The sequence below is a fragment of the Entelurus aequoreus genome, linkage group LG08 (genome assembly GCF_033978785.1).
Source record: "Entelurus aequoreus isolate RoL-2023_Sb linkage group LG08, RoL_Eaeq_v1.1, whole genome shotgun sequence".
Taxonomy (NCBI): domain Eukaryota; kingdom Metazoa; phylum Chordata; class Actinopteri; order Syngnathiformes; family Syngnathidae; genus Entelurus; species Entelurus aequoreus.
The window spans coordinates 6507016-6519299 of NC_084738.1; the positions used below are offsets into that span (position 1 = coordinate 6507016).

Sequence of the window (12284 nt, forward strand, 5' to 3'; positions counted from 1 at the left end):
CAACATTGCATGAAATATAATCAATGTTGTATTATATTTATTAACAATACTGGTAGTAACGTGTTACTGTACAATTACACCTTTCCATTTACTTCAGTAACTTTGTGGATCAACTTGTCAGAGTGATATTAATGCAACTTACTTTGGACTTTTTCTCAGTAGTTTTGTGAAGAAGAAACTTTATTACATTGAGTTTTATTCCGATTGCTACATCATTATATTTGTTTGTAATCTATTAATTATATGTATTAATTTGGTTCCTTAAAAAGATTACTTGAGCTGGCACTGTCACATGACTGCATTTCACCAATCAAAGGAAGCCTGGTAGTCACATGACCACACCCTAACTACACTCTGTAAAAAGTGACATGACATCAGATGAGACAGCAAAACTCTTCAAAGTTTACTTGCAAACTATGAAAAAGAACATTTATATGAAGTCTGTGTCAGTAGAAATGTTCACATTTCAATATTAGGGTCTTTTTTAAGTTAAGTTCATTTTAATCATGAATAATCCAAACTCCAAAGTGTTATTAATCTAATTGTCCATGGATGTTCTCTTTCATCCAGGTCATTATAATATCAGGGCATGCAATCCATCGTAGTCCCGTCGTGATCGATTGCATGCCCTGAGAGGATTAATCTAATTAACACAATTAATTAATCCTAATATTGAAGTCAGGTTAATTTTAACTACGCAAGCAAGTAATAACCTGTGATTTATCATGATATATGCAAATTCAAAAGTGTGAGTAATCTGATTAAGAAATTATCATCTAATTATTGGGGTCTTTTTTGAGTTAATTAAAATTATGCAAGCGAGAAAAATACATTTGATTAACCATGAATTAACCTAATTAAAAATCATGATTATTCAATAAAAAAAATGTATAATAAAAATATTGGGGTCTTTTTCAAGTTTTTTTTTTAAATATGCAAGAGAGTAATAACCTCTATTTAATCATGGATAATACAAACTGTGATTAATCTGATTACAAAATTAATCGATCCTAATATTGGGATCTTTTTTAATTTAAATTAATTGAAATTACTCAAGTGAGTAATAAACTGTGACAAATCATTAATTATTCAAATTTAAAAGTGTGATTATGCTGATAAAGGAAATTAATCATCCAAATATTATTTTTGAAGTTAAGTTAATTTGAACTATGCAATTGAGTAAAACCTGTCATTGATCATGATTAATCCAAATTCAGAAGTGTGATTAATCGAAATTTTTATGAAAATAAATCAGTCCTAATATCGGAGTCTTTTTTTCATTAAGTTAATACAAATTATATAGGTAAGTAATAACCTATGATTAATCATGACTAATCCCAATGCAAAACTGTGAGTAATCTGATTAAGAACATTTAATAATCCAAATATTGGGCTCTTTTTTATCCATCCATCCATCCATCCATCCATCCATCCATCCATCCATCCATCCATTTCCTACCGCTTGTCCCTTTCGAAGATGGCGGTGCATAACTGGCAACCTGGATGTGACACACTCATGGACTTTCTAATTGGTCAAACGGTGGAGGGCGGGGCATCGAAATGAAAACAATAACAAGATTTCGGGGCTGTAAATCTAATTTTGAAATGAGCATATTCCGGCTGAACTACTGTTATCAGTTATAAAGATTTTTTTTTTTTTTTTTTACATATCAGGGCCATTTAATGATGACTTGACATGGAATTATTACATATGGCTCCTTTAATATTGGGGTCTTTTTTCAAGAATAATTTAAATTATGCAAGTGAGTGATAACCTATGATTAATCATGATTAATCCAAATTCAAAAGTGTGAGTAATCTGAATAAAAAAATCAAAAAAATCCAAGTGTTGGGGTCTTTTTGAAGTTAATTTTAACTATGCAAACGAGTAACACCTGTAACAGCAAGTAGTGGACATAGAGAGAGAGAGAGAGAGGTTACCATTTTATCACAGGAAAGGTTAGCCTCTAGAATGGAACCTAGGTAGGTGACCTCATCTTTCCTGGTGATAACAATGTCACCCACTTTTATGGTGAAGTCATTGACTCTCTTAAGGTTGATGTGGGACCCAAACAGGATGGATTCAGTTTTACCCAAGTGGATGGATAGCTTGTTGTCAGCGAGCCAGGTGCAAGTTCTACACAGTTCAGCACTGAGGATTTTCTCCACCTGTGACTTGTCCTTGTCTGATACCAGCAGGGCAGAGTCATCCGCAAACAACAACAATTCACAGTCGCATGCCGATGACATGTGGTTTATGTATATTAGGAACAGTAAAGGTCCCAATATACTGCCTTGGGGGACTCCACAGCTTATTAGGAACAGTAAAGGTCCCAATATACTGCCTTGGGGGACTCCACAGCTTATTAGGAACAGTAAAGGTCCCAATATACTGCCTTGGGGGACTCCACAGCTTATTAGGAACAGTAAAGGTCCCAATATACTGCCTTGGGGGACTCCACAGCTCACCGAGAGGGGGGGGGGGGGGGTCCCGTGAAAAAAACGTCCGACCGGAACTCTCTAATAACTAAAGTTCCTTGGGTGAATAATGTAAAGTCACTACACCGGTATGTTTTAGTGCTTTCATGGTGAGTTTACTGACAGATATAAGTAAGAACTTTACACTACTTTATGTTAGAAATGGCAACAGCAGAGGATGAATGTCACATAACATGAATATAGAGGAAAATAAGAAGCTTATCGACTACGGTGTGGCCACGAACTACAAAGGCGGACGCCCGCAAATTTTCAGGACTTATGCAGATCCCAAATACAGATCAGCAGGTACCGGAAAGTAAGAAAAGTTGCTTTTGCATAATATTGCGAAACAAAATGCCAAATAATATGTCGTTGTTGTTAATTATGTGTGAGTTATCACACAACTCTTATGCTTAAAGTCCGTTGCTATAGTTATTAGCTATTGTGCTCAAGCTGTACTTTTCTATCGGTGCAAGGACAAAACCTGTTACCAGCTACGGCATATGAGGAGTTGCCTCGTCGCAGATATTTTGTTTGTCTTAGCCCACTAACAGCCAAGTACTTCAAGTACATCATCAATTAATCAATCAATGTTTATTTATATAGCTCTAAATCACAAGTGTCTCAAAGGGCTGCACAAGCCACAACGACATCCGCGGTACAGAGCCCACATACAGGCAAGGAAAACTCACCCCAGTGGGACGTCAATGTGAATGACTATGAGAAACCCCGGAGAGGTAACCCCACCCCTCTAGGGGAGACCGAAAGCAATGGATGTCGAGTGGGTCTGACATAATATTGTGAAAGTCCAGTCCATAGTGGATCTAACATAGTGAAAGTCCAGTCCATAGTGGATCTAGCATAGTGAAAGTCCAGTCCATAGTCCATAAGACGACAGCACACAGACGAAGCCGAGACAAGGAAATTAACAAGGCCCCCAGCACATTCCGTCACGTATTGTGCATACTGGAAGCTGCTTTGCATGAAATGTGTGGCCACTCCTTTTAGAGGCGGCCTCAGTGATGTAACCAGGGACCTCCCAAATAGATAGAGGCGCACGTGGGACTGTTAGCTCAGAGTGTGGTGGGAGATTGTAACTGAGCGTGCAATCCCAAACGTCTCTCCTCATTGAGCCAAATGGAACTCTGTCTCTGCATGATTCCTTGCTTCTTGTCTGTTTAGTAGATGTCACCAGTGTTTGAACCTGACAGCCTTGCCTTATACACACACCATAATAATACTGGTATGTTGAAGCACAGTACAATCCATCAAGTGGTGTGGCTTCATAACTTACCTTATACACACACCATAATAATACTGGTATGTTGAAGCACAGTACAATCCATCAAGCGGTTTTGGCTTCATAACTTACCAAAGTCGTACTAAAACATTTTGATAGGTTTTTGAGCGCCGTGTGTAATGTTCTATATTCTCAATGGAACATATCAAATGTTGGTGTTGTTTACTTGAGTCATATTGCAGTCTACACATATCTCTTATGTGTGACTGCCATTTACTGGTCACACTTATCATTTCACCATGTACCAAATGAAGTAGCTTCGAGGTCGGTAAGCACAACCAAAATTATTCCGTACATTAGGCGCACCGGGTTATAAGGCGCACTGTCGACTTTTGAGAAAATGAAAGGATTTTAAGTGTGCCTTATAGTCTGAAAAATACGGCATTACCCCAAAAAGCATCTTTCAAATGCTTGTCTCACTTCAAAGTCGTCCCTGGCCCGCTCACCTTTGACCTCAGGCTGGGATGGCGCACGTGCTTGACTTCGTAGGTCAACTGATGGTTCACGGGCGTTCTGAAGGAACTGTCCTCTTCCACGTCGGAGAGGCGGGCCTGCGGTGGAAACACACAGAGATGGAACCAAGCACAATGAGCGGCTGGTTAAGTGTGAGTCAGAGGAGGTGTAGGACGCCGACATACCATAACTAGACATGAGCGGCACTCACTGATTCGCTGTCCGACTGCGAGGAGCGGGCGGGCTTGCACTGGCGGTGGATCTCGGACTGGCTGGTGACGGTGGAGCGGCGGGTGGAGTGGAAGCTGCTGCTGCTGAAGCGGTCCCGGCCTTTGATGCAGAGCAGCACACCCAGGTAGGGCACGTACCTGCTGATGGCCGACCTGCGTGCAGACGCCACGGCGTTAGGCACGCCTGCACCGCAAACACTGTTCACGGAGTTGCCTGGACCACACCTGTATTTGGGGTGCGTGATGGCGTATATGATGGGGTTGTGGATGGCCGACGCCTTGGCGATCACCGCCGGGACGGAGTGCATGTAGGGCGTCAGCAGGTGGGCGTGCCTAGGAGGGGAACATGACTTGGTCATGTGACACAAACCAGCTGTGAGGAAACACACAAAAGTGGCGAGCTAACTCTACTGTTTATGAGCTACGTAGCGAGATGTACAAAAGCAGTGAAGTTGTCACGTTGTGTAAATGCTGAATTAAAACAGAATACAACAAATCCTTTTCAACTTATATTCAATTGAATACACTGCAAAGACAACATACACTTTACAAAAAAAACATTTGGAAATGTGGACTCGTCAGACCACAGAACACTTTTCCACTTTGCATCAGTCCATCTTAGATGAGCTCAGGCCCAGCGAAGCCGGCGGCATTTCTGGGTGTTGTTGATAAATGGCCTTCGCTTTGCATAGTAGAGTTTTAACTTGCACTTACAGATGTAGCGACCAACTGTAGTTACTGACAGTGGTTTTCTGAAGTGTTCCTGAGCCCATATGGTGATATCCTTTACACACTGATGTGGCTTGTTGATGCAGTACAGCCTGAGGGATGGAAGGTCCGTAACATTCTCTGAACCTTTTGATGATATTACGGAGCGTAGATGGTGAAAACCCTAAATTCCTTGCAATAGCTGCTTGAGAAATGTTGTTCTTAAACTGTTCAACAATTTGCTCAGGCATTTGTTGACAAAGTGGTGACCCTCGCCCCATCCTTGTTTGTGAATGGAATCTACTTTTATACCCAATCATGGCACCCACCTGTTCCCAATGTGCCTGTTCACCTGTGGGATGTTCCAAATAAGTCTTTGATGAGCATTCCTAAGGCTTCTCAGTCTTTTTTGCCACTTGTGCCAGCTTTTTTGAAACATGTTGCAGGCATCAAATTCCAAATGAGCTAATATTTGCAAAAAATAACAAAGTTTTCCAGTTGCAACATGAAATATGTTGTCTTTGCAGTCTATTCAATTAAATATAAGTTGAAAAGGATTTGCAAATCATTGTATTCTGTTTTTATTTACCATTTACACAACGTGACAACTTCACTGCTTTTGTGGTTCTTATATCAACTATATGGTGTGTCTGAGTGGCTGGACAGGACAGTTAAAAACATAAATAGATATATATATATATATATATTTTTTTGGATTGTTACAAATTGTTACATTGATTGATTGATTGATTGATTGATTTCGCCTCGCAGAGCGGAATGCTTCTCCGAGATGTTATCCATTTTTGCGATTCAATTCAATTTAAGGTTTTACTACTTACGTATAAAATACTACACGGTCTAGCTCCTGCCTATCTTGCCGATTGTATTGTACCATATGTCCCGGCAAGAAATCTGCCTTCAAAGAACTCCGGCTTATTAGTGATTCCCAGAGCCCAAAAAAAGTCTGCGGGCTGTAGAGCGTTTTCTGTTGGGGCTCCAGTACTCTGGAATGCCCTCCCGGTAAAAGTTAGAGATGCTGCCTCAGTAGAAGCATTTAAGTCCCATCTTAAAACTCATTTCTATACTCTAGCCTTTAAATAGACTCCCTTTTTAGACCAGTTGATCTGCCGTTTTCTTTTCTCCTTTGCCCCCTCGCCGGGTTATTCCGGTTCCGGTGACCATGGATGAAGTGCTGGCTGTCCAGAGTTGGGACCCGGGGTGGACCGCTCGCCTGTGCATCGGTTGGGGACGTCTCTGCGCTACTGACCTGTCTCCGCTCGAGATGGTCTCCTGCTGGCCCCACTATGGACTGGACTCTCACTGTTATGTGGATCCACTAGGGACTGTACTTAGAGGGGTGGTTACCCACATATGCGGTCCTCTCCAAGGTTTCTCATAGTCATTCACATGGACGTCCCTTGTGTGGGCTCTGTGCCGAGGATGTCGTTGTGGCTTGTGCAGCCCTTTGAGACTTTTGTGATTTAGGGCTATATAAATAAACATTGATTGATTGATTGATTGAATTCAGAAATCGCCAAAGTCTGAATGCCCACAGCTCTGCCCAACCCGTCCATCCTCTGGGCTCCTTGAACGGCCGCCATCGTCTACCAAATGTGTCCATAGACCGGAGCAACGTTCCGTCCAATCGCGGTTCCAAAATCAAATTCCAAATGAGCTAATATTTGCAAAAAATAACAAAGTTTCTCAGTTCAAACGTTAAGTATCTTGTCTTTGCAGTCTATTCAATTAAATATAAGTTGAAAAGGATTTGCAAATCATTGTATTCTGTTTTTATTTACCATTTACACAACGTGACAACTTCACTGCTTTTGTGCATGTGCACAGCAGGGGAGCGAGTTATTACCTGTCGATCTGACTGCTGGTTATTTGTTTGTTTCACAAAAGGTGGTCGTACTTTAATCATGCCACCTTTGGCGAGGCATCTTTTAAAGCAAGCCCTTCCGTGTTTGAAGCGTCTCTTCATCGATCATTTTCAAGCCCAAATCCCTCCATATTGCGCTTCACGCACCCTCTTTATTAACCACTAGAATTGCCTTTATTTGTTTTTTTTCCCTCTCCTTGCTGTTTCTGCTTGTGCGCTCTGCGAGTGTGTGTGTGCTGACACTTTATTCGTACCACTATACCGTACACAGGAGTTTATGCTGTAATATTGCACTTATCCTTTGAGATGTGTGGTACATGTAGAATATTAAACGTATCCTGGAAAGAAGGGCAAACAAATGAAGAAGTACCAACAATGGCGAACCAGCGGCGAACGCTCTTAATCAACGCCATGGAAAGGAAGAAATATGTTCTTTGGGAACACGATCAGATGGAATCTGTTTCAAACTCAACTCCCTAAGGACAAGAGGAAGACAGAGATGCAGATGGCTTGACGACAACACAGCATGGAATAATACATGCTATGAGGACTGTAAAATAACAGAGATGCAGATGGCTTGACGACAACACAGCATGGAATAATAAATGCTATGAGGACTGTAAAATAACAGAGATGCAGATGGCTTGACGACAACACAGCATGGAATAATACATGCTATGAGGACTGTAAAATAACAGAGATGCAGATGGCTTGACGACAACACAGCATGGAATAATAAATGCTATGAGGACTGTAAAATAACAGAGATGCAGATGGCTTGACGACAACACAGCATGGAATAATAAATGCTATGAGGACTGTAAAATAACAGAGATGCAGATGGCTTGACGACAACACAGCATGGAATAATAAATGCTACGAGGACTGTAAAATAACAGAGATGCAGATGGCTTGACGACAACACAGCATGGAATAATAAATGCTACGAGGACTGTAAAATAACAGAGATGCAGATGGCTTGACGACAACACAGCATGGAATAATAAATGCTATGAGGACTGTAAAATAATAGAGATGCAGATGGCTTGACGACAACACAGCATGGAATAATAAATGCTATGAGGACTGTAAAATAACAGAGATGCAGATGGCTTGACGACAACACAGCATGGAATAATAAATGCTACGAGGACTGTAAAATAACAGAGATGCAGATGGCTTGACGACAACACAGCATGGAATAATAAATGCTACGAGGACTGTAAAATAACAGAGATGCAGATGGCTTGTCGACAACACAGCATGGAATAATAAATGCTATGAGGACTGTAAAATAACAGAGATGCAGATGGCTTGACGACAACACAGCATGGAATAATAAATGCTACGAGGACTGTAAAATAACAGAGATGCAGATGGGTTGACGACAACACAGCATGGAATAATAAATGCTATGAGGACTGTAAAATAACAGAGATGCAGATGGCTTGACGACAACACAGCATGGAATAATAAATGCTATGGGGACGGTAAAATAACAGAGATGCAGATGGCTTGACGACAACACAGCATGGAATAATAAATGCTACGAGGACTGTAAAATAACAGAGATGCAGATGGCTTGACGACAACACAGAATGGAATAATAAATGCTACTACGGGGACTGTAAAATAATAGAGATGCAGATGGCTTGACGACAACACAGCATGGAATAATAAATGCTATGAGGACTGTAAAATAACAGAGATGCAGATGGCTTGACGACAACACAGCATGGAATAATAAATGCTATGAGGACTGTAAAATAACAAAGATGCAGATGGCTTGACGACAACACAGCATGGAATAATAAATGCTACGAGGACTGTAAAATAACAGAGATGCAGATGGCTTGACGACAACACAGCATGGAATAATAAATGCTATGAGGACTGTAAAATAACAGAGATGCAGATGGCTTGACGACAACACAGCATGGAATAATAAATGCTATGAGGACTGTAAAATAACAGAGATGCAGATGGCTTGACGACAACACAGCATGGAATAATAAATGCTACGAGGACTGTAAAATAACAGAGATGCAGATGGCTTGACGACAACACAGCATGGAATAATAAATGCTACGAGGACTGTAAAATAACAGAGATGCAGATGGCTTGACGACAACACAGCATGGAATAATAAATGCTACGAGGACTGTAAAATAACAGAGATGCAGATGGCTTGACGACAACACAGCATGGAATAATAAATGCTATGAGGACTGTAAAATAACAGAGATGCAGATGGCTTGACGACAACACAGCATGGAATAATAAATGCTACGAGGACTGTAAAATAACAGAGATGCAGATGGCTTGACGACAACACAGCATGGAATAATAAATGCTACGAGGACTGTAAAATAACAGAGATGCAGATGGCTTGTCGACAACACAGCATGGAATAATAAATGCTATGAGGACTGTAAAATAACAGAGATGCAGATGGCTTGACGACAACACAGCATGGAATAATAAATGCTACGAGGACTGTAAAATAACAGAGATGCAGATGGCTTGACGACAACACAGCATGGAATAATAAATGCTATGAGGACTGTAAAATAACAGAGATGCAGATGGCTTGACGACAACACAGCATGGAATAATAAATGCTATGAGGACTGTAAAATAACAGAGATGCAGATGGCTTGACGACAACACAGCATGGAATAATAAATGCTATGGGGACGGTAAAATAACAGAGATGCAGATGGCTTGACGACAACACAGCATGGAATAATAAATGCTACGAGGACTGTAAAATAACAGAGATGCAGATGGCTTGACGACAACACAGCATGGAATAATAAATGCTATGAGGACTGTAAAATAACAGCTGAGGACTGGCGATCCATGACATGCAACCTTCAGCGAGAAGATGTAACAAAATGACAATTGTACTTATTACTCACCAGTAGTTGGATTTACCGTGCATCCTAAATCATCAAACTTGAAAGTGTCAAAATTGCCATGTAAAAAGGCTAATGCTAATCAGTAGCATGTATATGTAAATTAGCATGGAGCTACTGCATTTTGAAATGTGGAGCCTTACTTTTGAGTTCTTTCTATCAGCTAAGCTTGCTTTGTTGTAATGCAAGTATGCATTCATTTCAGTTAGTCATAGTTGTTTAGTTAGAAAGTAGTCTTTGCCAGTAGGTTTAATGTGCCAGTTTTATTTTGTTGAGTCCTACCAAGTGTTTATACTGTAATATTGGCCTTATTACACATCAGCTGTTTTATTTCAATGTGCATCTTAGTTTGGATTTTCAAATTGGAAGTTGTCGAGATTGCCATGTAAAAAGGCTAATGCTAATCAGTAGCATGTATATGTAAATTAGCATGGAGGTAGTGCATTTTGAAATGTGGAGCCTTACTTTTGAGTTCTTTCTATCAGGCAAGTTTGTTTTGTTGTAATGCAAGTATGCATTCATTTCAGTTAGTCATAGTTGTTTAGTTAGAAAGTAGTCTTTGCCAGTAGGTAATGTGCATCTTAGTTTGTGAAGTGAAGTGAATTATATTTATATAGCACTTTTCTCTAGTGACTCAAAGCGCTTTTACATAGTGAAACCCAATATCTAAGTGACATTTAAAGCAGTGTGGGTGGCACTGGCAGCAGGTGGGTAAAGTGTCTTGCCCAAGGACACAACGGCAGTGACTAGGATGGCGGAAGCGGGGATCGAACCCGCAACCCTCAAGTTGCTGGCACGGCCGCTCTACCAACCGAGCTATGCCGCCCCAATTTGGATTTTCAAATTTGAAGTTGTTGAGAATGCCATGTAAAAAGGCTAATGCTAATCAGTAGCATGAATATGTAAACCGGTAAACGCTTGAAAATTTGTCCCACGGACCGGGGCGGGGGGTGGTATTTTTATTTTTATTTTTTTGTCATAAAAAAATACAATCATGTGTGCTTACGGACTGTATTCCTGCAGACTGTATTGATCTATATTGATATCTTGTGTTTTTTATGTTGATTTAATAAAAAAAAAAATAAAAAAAGTTTTTTATTTTTTTTATTTCTTGTGCGGCCCGGTACCAATCGATCCACGGACCGGTACCGTTGGGGACCACTGTTTTACACCACTGCATCCCACACTTTGCATTGGACTTGGTGATGTACGGCTTAGATGCAGCTGATCGGCCATGGAAACCCATTCCATGAAGCTCTCTGCGTACTGCACGTGGGCTAATTGGAAGGTCACATGATGTTTGGAGCTGTGTAGCAAGTGACTGTGCAGAAAGTCTTTGCACTATGCTGACCTCCCTTGCAGTTTACCTGGCCTACCACTTTGCACTCTGCTGACCTCCCTGGCAGTTTACCTGGCCTACCACTTTGCACTCTGCTGACCTCCCTGGCAGTTTACCTGGCCTACCACTTTGCACTCTGCTGACCTCCCTGGCAGTTTACCTGGCCTACCACTTTGCACTCTGCTGACCTCCCTGGCAGTTTACCTGGCCTACCACTTGGTGGCTGACTTGCTGTTGTTCACAAACTCTTCACTTTTCTTAGAATAAAGTTAACTTTGGCATATTTAGGAGCGAGGACATTTCACGACTGGAGTTGTTGCACAGGTGGCATCCTGTGACAGTTCCACGCTGGAAATCACTGAGAGCGGCCCATTCTTTCACAAATGTTTGTAGAAATTGTCTCCATGCCTAAGTGCTTGATTTGATACACCTGTGATTAGTGATTAGTGATTAGGACACCTGATTGTCATCATTTGGATGGCTGGACAAATACTTTTGGCAAAAAAGTGTTTTTTTGTTTTTCTTTTAGAGATTTCTCCAATCTTTTAAGTCACTTTTCCTTTACTAAAAAGGATTAGTAACACACCGAGCATCTATTTTTGGTGTTATTGGTGACTGTACTGGTGTTTAGAGACTCTGTTCAGATTGTGTCGTGCCAAGTCCGTGACTAAAAGCCAGCTGATGTCACACTTGCTTCACGTTGCCGGGAGCCTTTCTGTCATTAAAAGCTGACAGTGTCATCTCAAATTGTGAAGGTCGGGTATATTAAAGTACGTCCACAGCTCGGAAACGCTGCCTCCGCTCCGGGACAAACACATGCAATGGCTGGTGTTAATGTGTATGTTACTGTGTCGTTCCAGAATCAGAAATACTTTAATAATCCCCGAGGGGAAATTAAGATTTTCAGCACATTTTTTCCCAAGGTCTGTGAACACACCGTGTCGGCAGAAAATGAACAAGTGCTGTGTGACTTGGA

General features: G+C 40.9%; 1 protein-coding gene across 1 annotated transcript in view; it reads right to left on the reverse strand.

The window, feature by feature from the left end:
- LOC133655351 (melanopsin-A-like) overlaps nt 1-12284 on the reverse strand; it is a 99702-nt gene that overhangs the window by 9543 nt on the left and 77875 nt on the right. The window contains exons 7-9 of the mRNA XM_062055415.1: nt 4687-4794; nt 4443-4614; nt 4225-4329 (exon numbers count right to left, since the gene is read on the reverse strand). Coding sequence (XP_061911399.1) covers nt 4225-4329; nt 4443-4614; nt 4687-4794 — 385 coding nt within the window. The remainder of the gene's footprint in view (nt 1-4224; nt 4330-4442; nt 4615-4686; nt 4795-12284) is intronic.